Source organism: Oncorhynchus nerka, linkage group LG5 (assembly GCF_034236695.1).
Source record: "Oncorhynchus nerka isolate Pitt River linkage group LG5, Oner_Uvic_2.0, whole genome shotgun sequence".
NCBI lineage: Eukaryota > Metazoa > Chordata > Actinopteri > Salmoniformes > Salmonidae > Oncorhynchus > Oncorhynchus nerka.
This window is the reverse complement of record NC_088400.1, coordinates 60,626,347-60,641,387: the sequence shown is the minus strand read 5'-3', so window position 1 is coordinate 60,641,387 and position 15,041 is coordinate 60,626,347. Positions and strand designations below refer to the sequence as shown.

Below are 15,041 nucleotides of genomic sequence, written 5' to 3'. Positions count from 1 at the left end.
TGTGTCTCTTTGTGCTGCCGCGGTAACGACCCCGTGAATAGTTCTTTTTGGATGACCTATCAAAGTATTCTCTCCCCAAGCACCCAATAGATGGTACTTCCAGAAATGAGTCACTTGAAAATGCTCATCGTCCAACACCGTATAAGGTAATGGATGGTTATCACACTCCATTTCCCTGCCTCCTCACCCACGCAAATGCAGAGCTCTTGAAATATGATGCATCTTCTGTGCTTAGCAGGCACTTAATGTCTGAAAGCAACCTGTTCGCGTTGATTTACTGACCGCAACGGTAAAAAAAAGAGTGCGCCTCGCCGCTTGTTCACTCAATAATTATCTCATTTTATTTACGCAGACAGACAGCTTTAGACGAGGTGAGAGGCTTCCCCTCCATTATCTGTAGGTGGGCCTCTCTCTCTGTCTTTCAACTACACCCCCTCATAGTCCACAGTCCCTTAATGACGTCCTCCTCGTGGAGGACTTTTCCAAGTTTCGATTTCACGAGGCACACACAGTGCACATAGACATGGAGGACACATAGACACGCACACACACGCGCACGCACGCACACACACACACACACACACACACTCCACCTGTGTTAAAAAAAACAATAGTTGAACTAAATGACACAATGACTCTCCTCTGCCGGTTGTCCAATCAATGTGGTTTCTAAAAGGATTAGGGCCTTCAGTCTGAAATCTATTTTAATTACTTAACAAGCAGGTAAACAAAGTCGCGGTGGCACCGCCGGTATAGATCCAGGCGTCTGGAGTGTATCAATACCACCTAGCCCTGTGTTAACCCCACAGGCCCCCCAAAGAAAGGAGATATTGGGCCCCTCCCAAATGGTACCTTATTATCTATAAAGTGCACTATGTTTGACCAGGGCCCATATGGCACTGGTGGAAAGTAGTGCACTGTATAGGGAATAGGGTGCCATTTGGAACAAAGTCCTGGACTACGCCACCAGAAGGATCCCATCACCTCTAACAGGTTTAGAATATATGTAGATGAGGTCCCTCAGCAGTGGCTTACTGTTTTCTACCGTCCTGAGAATGTCAGCACATACTGGGGACGTATTAGGACATGTCCATGCTTGTTAAGATGAATCTGCAGGAAGGCAGTTAGTGTGTGTCCGTGTGTGGTGTGTGTTGGAGATGAGGGAGGAGTAAGATTATGTTGTGAAAGGCGTTGTCGGTGTTAACGCTGGGTTAAAATGATCTGGTGTCTTGTCTCAGTGTGCTACAGGCCCGGTGTGTGTTTATGTATGTGTGTGCTGTGTCTTTGAGAATACCATCGTGGGTATAACCGGGTGATTAGGCACGGTGCGCCAGTCACAGGAAATGGACTGTCTGAAGGACGGGCCCGACTGCATTAAAGATGAATGGCGAGGCGCTAGGGCGTTAGCGTCCCCGTGTCGCCGCGGTGGCGGCTTAGAGCTCACTCTGAATATCTCTCAATTTCCCCCCTGACTGACACGTGAAGCCATGCACAATTTCCTTGATCCGGAGCATTTGTTTAACTGCGCTCTCCGTTTAACCCAGAGCTCCGATAGTAGGTCTAGTAAAAGGCAATTTATCCCGTGTCAATTTATTATACAGCTCAGGGGAAAGTGTCACTATATTTGCCTAGGTAGATTTGTTTGTGCTCAATGGAGTAATAAAAAGTGTCTGTATTGTCATGTGTCTGTATTATCATGTGTCTGTATTGCAATGTGTCTGTATTGGCATGTGTCTGTATTGCCATGTGTCTGTATTGTCATGTGTCTGTATTGCCATGTGTCTGTATTGTCATGTGTCTGTATTGTCATGGGACATGGACTTTTCGTAACATTAGATCACTTTTAAGGTCTGAAACATCTGGCAAACTTTTACTGGAGAGTAAACTATCACTTTAACTATCCCTGAACGCTGGCAGGTTATAGTTTGTCGAGCAAATCCATACATGAGGGAGAACACGTGGTCCATGTATTATTAGTAGGGATGAGGGATCCCCATATTACTAGAAATATTTAAAGGATATCTGTCGGATTTCCTAATATTACCTGTCACTGAATTTCCTGAATTCCAGTTGGTTTATATGTTTTTTTAATATAAAATCTCAATTTCATTGATGACAGCTTATCTTTTGTGTCTGTATTGTCATGTGTCTGTATTGTCATGTGTCTGTATTGTCATGTGTCTGTATTGTCATGTGTCTGTATTGAAAGTGGAAAGTCACTGCTTGCTGTCTGCGCTTTCAACTTGCTCTGTTTTTGTTGTTGTTTTCCCTCAGTGGAGTTGTTGTCATGGTAAAGCCACTGAACAGCGGTTGGGCTTCAAAATGCATGCTTCAAAGACTGCAATGCTGGGTTTTTGTTTATCTTTACAGTTTCAGAAGAAATGAGGGGATGCTTGGTCTTTGCTTGGTCTGTGGGGATTCGGAACTAATTTGTCAGGCTTTGGGTTCAAGCTATTTTATTTTAATTTTGTTTGATACATATTTCTGTTTTGGAAGGGATCTGTGGAGTGACAGATCATATTTTTTGGGGGGGATGAAATGATCTGATCCTCAGACATTGGAATTTAAATATTCACGCAAGGTGTTCCAGCTCCATCTTCTCAGACACAAAGTACCTATTTAAATCTGCATTTACATACCAACAGAAGAGAAACAAATACTTCAAATATAACTTCATTTGTTTCTATCGTCTTTGAGGTTGAACCCCAGACTCCCAAGTCCTCGCTTTCTCTTCCGTTTCAAGCTTTATAACAGGCAGCTTGATTCTAAGTGGAGTTTTTTTTGCCTGACAATCTATTGTATGCAGCTACCCACATTTCTGAACAGCACTATGAGTATTAGTGGGCCACCACACAATAGTTACCTTCATTAGAAGTACACAAGCGTTTAGGAATCCAGATGACAACATTGATGCAATGTTATAGTTGGGTCATAACGCTAAGAGTCAAACTGTAGCTTCTTAGCTTAGGGACCTGACATCAGTATTTGTAAGTGCAGAGGTTCAATCAATTAACCAAAACACTGAAGCAATTTTGATTGCAGTGTCTGACACTCATTTAAGACTAATTACTTAATTAATTGCATTTTAGAGGGCTTAATCACATTATTTTACACGGCAGGTAGCGTGCCAATACGCCATCGCCACTGGCTTAGTAACAGTGTCAATGTGGCAGCCTCATTAACAAGGTGACACACATACCCCGGCATGCACGCACACACACGCGCGCGCACGTTACACACGCAATATCTCGCTGAATTCGAGGTTAAATTATGCCCTCTGCTCTATCGGACGAGGATATCAGTAATTGCTTGGACCATCTCCTCGTGAAATTGAATTGGTCTCTTATTCTCATTTGATGAAGTTAGATCACTTGTCAATCAGTTGCTGCCACAAATTCAGTCTTTCGCCACATTTCATTTCAAAAACCCGCCGCCGAACACGTTCTGAATATATTGCGGCACACCTTGTTTTGGCGTGCATATGGAAGAGAAGGATCTTTGATGTGTTTTTGTTCACATGTCCGTCTCTGTAAACGCATGGATCTTAATTATGACAGGGCTGAAATAGGTCGCCCACTCAAACACACTCTGTGTAGAATCACACAGCAGACGGACTTCAAAGAGCTCATTAGTGTTTTCTGAAGAGCTGTTTACCCCCCACACGCACACACACACACACACACACACACACACACACACACACACACACGCACGCACGCACACACACACGCACGCACGCACACACACACACACACCTTCTATATGACAGACTTAATGCTCTTAGGACGCATCCAAATGTTGTTGGATGTTGTTGCAGCTGAGTGCGTTAATGCTCGGCCAGACTCACACAATCTCACTCTCTCTCAGAGAGCACACGCGGGCACACACACACGCGCGCACACACACACACAAACACATAGTTTGTGATCAAAGTCTAGTTGCTCTTGACAATTTTGCTACATGGTCCTTCATGGTGACCCAAATTCAATCTTGCGTTAGATGTTGATATTTAGAATTTTTTCAATTCGAGAGGCATAAAAGTTTTTATAAGATTAGACACGTGTGTATTCCATGTTATAACCATCACATGGACTACAATGTACGATTCAAGTGCCAGTCTCAGGGCCTTATTCCATGTGTTTATGGAAGTGCATGAGGTTCAAAGCCTTGAGTTCAAACTCATATGCCCTCATCTGAATAACGGGAGAGTAATCAGTGTTACCTGATTTAAATAGTGCAAGTTATCATTTGGCCCTCATTTGCATAGTGGAGGTAATCACTGTGGATGCGTCTCAAATAGGACCCTATTCCCTATATATTACACCTCTGGACCAGGGCCTATAGGGCTATGGTCAAAAGTAGTGCACTATGTAGGGAATAGGACACCATTGAGACGCGTGCTGTGGCTTTACATTAACCCCCTGATTGGAGAGATGAAGGCACTGATGGAGCCTGACACGTCTCTTAGAAGTGTTGGCTTTATTGAGGATGGAATTATAAAGATTCCATGTTTTCTAAATGGATTTAAATAAGATAGGAGTGATTGAGGTTTTCTATGTCAATATTACAGTGATAAAAGGGAGGTTAGGTGGTTGTTTTAAGTGGGCTGGAATTTGGAAGATTTGGAAGATGTGGTTTTTTGCCGCGTAGAAGGTTGTGTGTGCGCGCGTGTGTGTGTGTGTTTTCTCTGTTGTTTTCTTGCCAAGTTGCCAGACTGGCACTGCATACCCTCTCTTTCACCCTCTATTTCCCCTATAGCTTCTCTCTCTCCCTTTGTCCCTCTCTCATCCCCCCTCTCTTTCCCTCCTTCCCTCCTGTGTGTTTCTCTCCATTGACATGCTGGCAGCTGAACCGTGGTCCCCAGAGCGAGGCCCAGTACACAGTACTAGGAGTCAGACTATGAATTCTCCAACACAGGCAAGGAGGAGGGAGGGAGGCATCTCTAGTTAATAATAACACTGTGAGGAGAGAGACTACCTAGCATGCTGCTGTGAAGAGAGAGAGAGAGAGAGAGAGAGAGATGTTGTTAGGGTAGACCAGGGTATTGTGAGAAAGATTCAAGAAGATATACTGTTATGTTGAAATATTGAAGTGAGATACTATATTTTTAAGAGAGTATAGAGACTGTGCTCTTAGAAGCGTATTTTTCTCTCCCAAACTGTTACTACCATAACCTCTGAACTACTTAATACTCTGCTATCTACAATTGAAATGGTAATTCTTCCAATAAATTACATTTAGCCCCAAAATTGAAATGCCATCGAAGTATTTTAGAACTTTGGACAAATATTGCAGCTATCGTATAATGGGGCAATAGGGAGGTTTATGAACCTCACAATTAGTGTAAAGGATGTGAGAAATATTGCAATAACCACCCACTTAGCTATCGGGTGTAATGTCTTGCTGGGTACAAGATATAACGTTCTCCATTAGCTGACCATGACAAATATTATTATGAACAGGAAAATCACAGAGTTGAGAATAATATTTTCTGCTGATGCTTTTTAAAATTTTAATGTATTTAAATCCGGATGCATTATGTTTTAGAGTTCTCAAATGAGCTCCATTGGCAAATGAATACCCTTCTATTGTAAACTCCCATCCTTACCTAAAACTTAAACTTTTTAAAATTTAGGCAGTTAGTTTACTTCTGTGTCTAACCTCTTAAGTCCAAAATATACGTTGAGTAAACATTCTAGTTGTATATTCAAACACGTTTTACTGTGCAGAAATGTAATTGTTTTACAAAACAAGAAAATAATACAGATGCTATGTGAAGAATTATCAATCGCAACAATTATTCCCATCATGCAGCAGTTATTTTTCAGAAACCACTGCCAATGAAACGTCATGTCAATGAAACACACCACACTGTTCCATTATTTTAGCTGAGTGCTGTTTATTGAACAATTTGATCCAGGTTGAAGTATTTCCAAGTCCTTTCTCTCCGTCGAGTTTCATATAGTCATTACATAAAGGAGCGTGACATGCGTGCCAGCCCCGGCAAGACTCCCCTCGGCTTAAACCTTGTAAATGAACACAATTAGCACATCGTCATCCTGCTAATTAGCTGCTGGTGTCTGGCGAGACGTCTGGGAGAGAGAATCAGAGAGGAGTCTGGGGAATTCCCCCGGCTCTATTACCAAACAAACACCATGCTACGCTGACACGCCGAACCTACTGGAGAAGTGTGTTTGTGAATATGTGTGTTAGTGAGTGTGTGTGTGTGTGTGTGTGTGTGTGTGTGTGTGTGTGTGTGTGTGTGTGTGTGTGTGTGTGTGTGTGTTCAAGCCAGTTCCACTTATAAAAAAACCCAGAGGAACGTCGGTGGTATGGTAATTGTAAGACATGCAGTGCTTAAAGGGCCTCCGACAGTGGATTCATAAGACATGCTACTGAGACTGAAGAAAGGACAGAGGATGGTCATAAATGATCCTCATAATCCGCTGTGTGTTAAATCAAATCAAACAGAGTCCGATCTGAGAGGAGGCTCCTACGACGATGTGGGTCTGGCCTTTGATAGCACCATGCTTTGATAGTGAGATGACTGTGTGTGTGTGTGTGTGTGTGCGTGTGCGTGTGTATGTGTGCCTGTGTGCGTGCTTGTGTTAGTATTTGCAGATAGTCTTTGGGGATTATATAAAATAGTGGCTCTTGAGCCTCAGAGGCAACAAAGGGATCTAGGTGACTGAAGTGTGTGTGAGACGGAGCGAACGAGCCAGAGGCGGGGGGGAGAGAGAAAAAGGGATGAGGACAAAGATGGGAGGGGGTAATGAGAGAGGGTGGACAGGGAAAAGGAGCAAGAGAGAAAGGTAGGAGACGAATGGGGATGGAAAGGCAGAGCGAGAGCGAGAGAGAGAGAGAGAGGTGACGGGGTGGAGGTGCAGTCCGGCACTGTGCGGTGTATAGCGGAGGCCTCATACACAGGGTGTTGTAATTCATAGCCAGCTGTGGCTCTGGTGTGTGTGTGTGTGTGTGTATTGATGAAAGCAGCAGAACACTGCCGGCGGGGGGAGATTGCTTGCTGCACTAGGCGAGGCGCGTTCTGAAACCATCTCCGGCCGCCTGAGATGAGAGAGGGATTATGGAGTGACCTGCCATGTCTGTGTCATATTGTTCTGTGCAGGGTGCATTATTTTGTCCTAACCTGGTAGCGACCAGCCCGGTCCCAAGGCAGAGAGGCGGTGTCCTTCATGTGATCTGTCATTACTCGTGTCATATTTACCATCCGTGTTCCAAGAAACAAAAGAAATGCGAGAGGCGAAAAGAATCACTTACGACTTAAATGTGAAGAATTTTTGTTAGTTAGTCATTTTCATGAATAAAATATTTTACATTTATTTTACATTTATTTAAATGCACCTTGCTGAAATCGCTTTGCCGTTTCCTGGCTGCAAAAATTATAATAGTTAGGGTTAGGGTTCATTTCAGTTTATGTGACCAAACAAGCAAGTATAGTATAGATAAGAATCATTGTACGATCTAAACCGCTGTGTAATATCTTTTCCATAACCAAAATATTGTATTTTTAGCTGTTTGAAGCTGGTGTACAAAACCGAAAGTAAAAGACACAAAAACTAAGCTTAAGAACAGAAAGCATGAAAATAGCGCACATAGAACAGATCTACCGCTTCTTAGACTTGCTTTCAATGAGAATGGCAGATCTATAAAACACATTTCTATGTGAATTTGGTCGGGTCGCCCAAAAAGTGACATATTGCATCTTTAAGCCATTCACTAAATGAAACTGATGGACGTCAAATCTAAAATTATTATTCACAGTAATTATTATTCAATATACAGTAGCACGTAATGTAAAATTTCATTAAACTAGAACACATTTTGCTCAGTAGTACATTAGTCATTGTGGATGTTAATTATTGATCATGATGTGTGAATCATGTCATAAATGACCCACTGTATAACCTCATAAATGACCCACTGTATAACCTCCGAGCTCAGATTCATATACATATTCATGAGTTGTATTCTCGATTTTATATTGAAGAAATGGCAGCAGTGAATCTCCATGATTAAGCAAAATACAGTGAGTACTATCGTAAGCATGACAGTGTTTGATCACTCCCAATAAACTGTCATCACATCACAGCTATTATAATCAATCTGTTGACAGCATAGCGAAGACCAATTGACAGAGAGCCTAAGTAAAGAGATGCTGTATTTTGAGTGGCTGTACCTTTGTCTTATAAATAAGACCAACCTAACTGTCCTGTCTGTCTCTATGCTCTTGCCGTTGCAGGCCTAAAGATGCAGTGGACCCCAGAGCACGCGCAGTGGGCGGAGCAGCACTTTGACATCACCTCCACCACGCGCTCGCCGGCCCACAAGGCCGAGGCTTACCGGGGCCACCTGCAGCGCGGCGGCAGCACCTACCAGTACGCCTGGGCCAACGACGACATCTCTGCACTCACCGCCTCCAACCTGCTCAAGAAGTACGCTGAGAAGTACTCTGGCATCTTGGAGATGCCCAGTGAGAGGGCCCTGCTGAACTCCTACGCCGAGGCCGGGATGAACGGCAGAAAGGGGGAGGGCGAGGCCTGGCAGGAGGGGGTATACTGCGTCCCCGAGGGGATGTCCATGAGGAAAGGAGGGGTGGCGGCGGAGGTGGCTGGTATGTGCAGCTCTCCGTCCCCGAGCCTGGCCTCCAGCGGCCTGACAGAGCCTGGTTACTCCAGCAGCAGCTGTGGTAGTCACACCGCCACGGCCCTCCACTCCTCTGCAGGCTCCTCTCAGGAATACGGCCACAGCTACAGTGGCTCCTACCTGGGCTACAGCTCCCAGGTCACCACCTCCCCGCTGCACAGCTCCGGTCTCTTACAGCCCCCTCCTCCGCCCCCACACCCCTCCCTGGTCCCGGCCTACAATGGGGGATCCTCCAACCTTTCGTGCTACAATTACCCACATGCCGGCTACCCCTCCCAGAGCTCTGTGGGGCCAGGCTACAGCCCTGGGGGAGCCCCCCCTCCATCCTCCTACCTACCGTCAGGGATCGCCGCTCCCACCCCCCTGCCCCCCTCCTCCACGCTCCCCGGGTACCCCTACCAGTCGCACAACCTTGGCCCCATTGCGCTCACGCCTCTGAATGGCAGCTCGTCCAACTCTCTGAAGAGAAAAGCCTTCTACATGACAGGGCAAGGGGAGATGGACTCCACTTATGGAAATTTTGTCTACGGCCAGGCGCGCAGCACCGCAGAGAGCCCCATGTACAGGGTACCGGACAGCAGCATCTCAAATGCGGGCGGCGGAGGGAATGGTTTTGACAGGAACGCTGGCAAGTCATCTTTGCCGTTTAATACCCAAAAGCAGCCCATGGCCTCTGAGCAGTCTGCGGGTGGAGCCCTCACCCCTCCGTCCTATGCCTCCACTCGGGGTGGCTCGCGCTCAACCGACTCCCTGGGCAGCTTCACCTCTCCCTCCCTGAGCGACCAAGGGGACGAGCACCGCCTGCACCTCTCCCACCTCTCCCTGACGGGGGCGACCTCATCCTCCCGGCCCGCTGAGGAGCAGCTGAAGAGCAGCGACCCCCACCTCCTGGACATGGTGACCTCTGAGATCCTGCAGCAGGGACCCCCAGTGGACTGGAGTGACATTGCAGGCCTGGAGCTGGCCAAGGCCACTCTGAAGGAGGAGGTTCTCTGGCCCATGCTACGTCCGGACATGTTCAGCGGCCTAGGTTCGGCCCCGAGGTGCGTTCTACTGTTCGGCCCCAGAGGAACGGGCCGGACGTTGCTGGGCCGCTGCATGGCCAGCCAGCTGGGGGCGCCCTTCCTGCAGCTCAGAGGCTCCACCTTGGCCACCAAGTGGCTGGCAGAGGGTGACAAGATCCTGCGGGCCTCCTTCCTGGTGGCGCGCTGCCGCCAGCCCTCAGTGCTGTTCATCAGCGACGTGGACATGCTGCTGTCAGCCCAGCTCAGCAACGAGAGCCCCGTTCACCGCCTCAAGGCCGAGCTCCTGGCCCAGCTTGATGCGCTGCTCCTGGGGCCGGCCGATGACTCCAACAACCACGTCCTGGTGGTCTGCTCCACCAGCAAGCCCCAGGACATGGACGAGGGGCTGCGACGGTACTTTGGCCGGCGGGTCCTGGTGCCACTGCCGGACGGTTCGTCCCGCCACCACATGCTGAGCCAGCTGCTGTCCCAGTCCCAGCGCAAGTACTGCCTCAGTGAGGAGGAGCTGGTGCTGCTGGTCCAGCGCACCGAGGGCTTCTCCGGCCTGGACGTGGCAAGGCTGTGCCAGGAGGCCCTGGTGGGCATGCTGCACACCTCCTCCCAAGGCCTGGACCTCTCGGTGAGCATAATGCCCACGGGCCAGATGCGACCCCTCACCTACCAGGACTTTGACAGTGTTTTTTGCAAATTCCAGCCCAGTATATCGCAGAAAGAGATCGACACGTACACAGAGTGGAACAAAATGTTTGGGTGCGGTCAGTGAACCTCGGGGGGAAAGTCCTCAAGAAAGAGGCGTTGGGAATTCTTTGACCTGGCTGTGGTGCTAACCAGAGAGGAAGGCACACAAGAGGGGCGATGTAAACCCCCCACACGTGAGACCTGACACCAGAGGTGGAGAAACATCAAGAGACTTGGTTGGAGTGATACCTGATGGTTTTGCAGGTAACGAGCAGAGATTTCATTAGGATGCTTGACGCTGCTAAAGTCAGGCATAGTTATACACATTAAGAAGGGGTCAACTTGAGAAGAGACAGAGGAGGACCGTGTGTATATATACATTTGTTGTTGTCCCCTAAAAATGTAGTTGGCTAACCAAGTGCCTGTAGTGGTGCTTTCTTAATTATAATTTCTTTTTTTTATGTATAATGATTTCGTTTGCCTCACAATCTACATTAATGGCATGTGCTGATATTATGAGCTTTAAACTTCAACAGCAAAAATTAAAATTAGAGTTGCCATTTTCTCCTGCCATTTCACCAAGTATCAACAGTATTCCTCAGGGGGTGACAGGAATTTGGACCCCCGATCCATACACTTCATCTCTGATCCTCTGTCTGCAAAAAAAACTCAGGAAAGTGTTTGTGAATTGTACAGTACCTCAGCGTCATCACCACACAAAAGCACTACAATCCTCTGAGAGTATTAAGACCAAGATTTTTGTCATTTATATCATATCTAGAGAAACAGTGTTAGGTTTACCTCGAACCTTCTAGGGGAGACGGTCAAGGAGATGAAAATGAATGTAACCAGATTTAGTTCTGGAACGACGGGACAAATAAGTCAATATGGAGATTTCTCTTTTTCTTTTCCGAAGGTGCTTAAATGAAGAATTTGGCGATGAGTTCAGTTTCCATTTTAAGGTTTTTAGAAAATGCGATGCCCGAGTGTGTTTTTCTGATCCCGAGTTGTGTATTGATTGAATCAAGAGAGTTGTTCCCCTGATGTTTTAAGGGGGTGCTGATGACCACGTATAGTGGCTTATGTGAATGTTAGGGGAAGGTGGTCAACACCGAACAACTCTTTAGATGGAACGATGAACTTCAGTTGCTATTGTGTGTTATCACAGGAAGCCATAGAATTACTGTAATTGACGATGAAGCAGAAACGCCACCAAATGAGAAAAAAAAGCAAACGGTGCCGTGACACAGTGTGTGATTCCGTATTTCCCAAAATAAAATGCAACTTTAAGATCACATACTTTCTGTTCTACCTCAGTTGGTTTCAACTCATCTAGGAGGCAGCAGAACAGTCTCAGATCCAAAATGGCCAAATGCTAATTACTGCTATATGTCAGCCAGTCGAGTCGGTTTGAATGAGAAAAGGCTGCCAGCTTTATTCATCACCGAGGTCAGAGGTTCAGCACCAGGGGCTCAATTCCAAACCTGTTTTCAGTTCCTTACCAGTGGTCCTCATTGGCTTATCCAGGTACAGATCTGACGTGATAAGACTGTCCACAACACTATGGCTATAATGATTGAACTCTGGAATGCTCTGGAGATTTTCGGTCATATTGCTAACACCTATCCAGTTGTGTCATATCTGCAAGGAGACTCAACAAGGGCTTGCGGGTAGGAGCTAGGTATTGTTTAAGGTATTTGGCCAATCGCATCCTCATTGTATTGTATGTACACACATTACCCCAAGCACATGGTCAGGGTGGATATACCACTAATTGGACACTCATCCTGGCTCTTAAAGGCCCAGTACAGTCAAAAACGTGATTTACCTGTGTTTTATATATATTTCCACACTATGAGGTTGGAATAATATGAAAATTCTGATAAAGTAATTTTAGTGTACGAGCTATTTGAAAAGACTGCCTGAAATTTCTGCCTGTTTTGGTGGAATGGAGATTTGGCCATTCATGGTGATATCACCATTCGGTAAATTAGTTAATAGACCAATAAGAAAGAGGGTTCCAAACCTCTCTGCCAATAACAGCACACCACTCAGACCACTCCCAGAATGTCCTAGCAAAATTATTGCTTTAGAAATTGCCCTTTGCTGAGAAGCTATATATATATATATATATATATATATATATATATATATTTTTTTTTTTGCCATTTTTGAAAGCAATCACAGTGAGGTACTTCAATGTTTCCCAGAAAGGATTTGATATTGAGATAAAAACAGCTGCATTGCACCTTTAAGAAACGTTCAGTCAGTCTACTGTGGTCAGTTCCAAAAGACCCACAGAACAGTGATTCATAGCTCATTGTGTTGCATTTGAATGTATTTTGTAGCTCTTCTTTTGTTCTCTGTGCGTGACTGTTGCTATGCGTGTTGCGGTGTTGATGTACCGTAGGTGTATTATTATTATTGTACAACAGCTGCACTATCGCATTCCTTTGTGTGTATTTTTTGTTTTGGTGTTCATAATCACTGGTTTGCAATCCCCGAGCACTGAGATTGCCAGTCCTATGTTGCTTGCCTTTACGTTTTTGTTTTGTTTTGTCAGCTTGTGACCAGTGTAACGTTTATCTCTTCCTATGATTGGTATTATCTCCAATTCTAGTTTGCATACCTTTTCCATTTTAGCACTCAATGGAATTTAGATGGAACTTGCTGTGACTGCACATTTGCACTCGTCTACCACGACGTCTTGGCTATTTAAGATTGAACACTTCTCCAATTTCTCTCACTCGGGTAGATTAAAGGGTGGATCCACGGAAGTAACACGACCGTAATATAACCGCTTACATGGCTTTTGAAACTTTGACTCAAATTATACTTCACTCATATAAAAAGATATTGGCAGGTGGGTGAAATGTACAATGCTTTATTGATATGCTACACACGAACAAACCATAGAACACAAAACATCCACGTCAACTTCTCAGATTTAGTTCACCTCTGGAGTTCCTTAAGATTGACCTGAATGCACTTTCACATACCTTCAATTCATCGGAATGTTCAGATGTTTCACAAACTTGATACAGTGCTGACAGACGGATGCTCACAGCCTGAGTGTGCTGTATGTGTAGAAGCTCATTACTAGGAGGCTTGTTCTGGAAATAGAAAATGGAGTCTCGCTCCCTACTCCTTGACCCACAGCCCAGGCGTGTGAATCTCACTTCTCCACTCACTCTCACTGAGGAGAGGAAAGGACACGCTGAGGTGGTGTGTGTGTGTGTGTGTGTGTGTGTGTGTGTGTGTGTGTGTGTGTGTGTGTGTGTGTGTATGTACGTGTGTGCGCGTGCGTGTGTGTGACAGTGTCAACAGCACATGGAAACTGCAGTGCAGTCTGTCAACTGACCACAACGCGGTCTATCCCATAATTCAGTCTGCCCTCTCTAAACTGAAACCTACTGAGCACGAAAAGCCCATTCCTTCACATATACAGTACTTTCGAAACAACCAAATCACTTGAATTGTACTATCCAACCAATCTTCTTGTCTTTGTTGTGTTGCTATGTACTTTTCTCTCTGCTTCTTTTTTTCTTTGTACCAGAACTGGCAAACAATGTTATTGGTGGTTTCTGTGTTTGTTTATTTTTTTCCCCGCTTTCTATTCAATCATTTTATTATAGTGTTCTTTGAGACATTTCTACCTCATGGCTACATATTACACATGTAGTATTTCATTTATGTCTTCTGAATGTCCTACAATTTGTTGACAAATCGAACAAAAGAAAAACAAAAAGCGAAGTGGGTGGGGAGCAGGAAATCACAGGTCCTTGAGCTTGAGTCTACCTCAGAGGCACTGAGCAGAGGAGATGGTGGTACAGTCTAACGTGTGTCTGACAAGACTGGATGCACACTCACTCAAGACTCCGAGCGACATACAGATAGACACACAACACCCGCAAGGGAACATTTCTGGTGGACTGGAGGAAACTGCTGGACTTTTGCAGGTCCTCTCCGAGGTTTCTCTTGATGCATAATCCAATGCGTTGCTTTAATCTTTGGTGAGCTGTAGTTGTGTGATTGTGTATATTACGTGGGCACACATGAAAATGATTTGGTTTGTGTGGGATTTTATATATAATTAGTATATGTAAAACACACTTGCACAAAACTTTAACTGAGTGTAACGTGTTTCTGTTGTACATATTTATATACATAAATACATACAAAATGCACCACATACATGTTTATATGTGTGGATATGTTGCCATACTTGCAGTCGACTTAAATGTATTTTCATGTAATCTGTCTGAGGTACAAAAGACAACAACTGATTCATTAAAGATGTTTTCTTGAAATTCTATTTTCTTTTTGTATTTTTTAAAGATCTAAGGTCTTCAATTGAGTTTTTGTGTTCCTTGAAAATAAAGCTTGTTTTCATGACATCCTCTCACTTTGTTGAATGCCAACCTAACAGTACAGAGTTTACACTCTGAGAAAATAAGGTGCTATGTTGAACCATATAGGGTTCTTCAGTTTGTCCCCATAGGGGAACCCTTTTTGGTGCTAGGTAGAACCCTTCACCGAAAACCCTATATGTATGGTTCTTTAAAGAACCCCCCCTGGGGCGGCAGGGTAGCCTAGTGGTTAGAGTGTTGGACTAGTAACCAAAAGGTTGCAAGTGCAAATCCCCGAGCTGACAAGGTACAAATCTGTCGTTCT

General features: G+C 45.1%; 1 protein-coding gene across 1 annotated transcript in view; it reads left to right on the top strand.

The window, feature by feature from the left end:
* The window catches only part of LOC115129977 (fidgetin-like), a 33,700-nt gene extending 21,201 nt beyond the window's left edge, over window positions 1-12,499 (top strand). Inside the window, exon 3 of the mRNA XM_029660767.2 lies at window positions 8,261-12,499. Within this exon, the coding sequence (XP_029516627.2) occupies window positions 8,261-10,452 (2,192 nt within the window). The 3' untranslated portion in view covers window positions 10,453-12,499. The remainder of the gene's footprint in view (window positions 1-8,260) is intronic.
* Window positions 12,500-15,041: the final 2,542 nt, after the last annotated feature.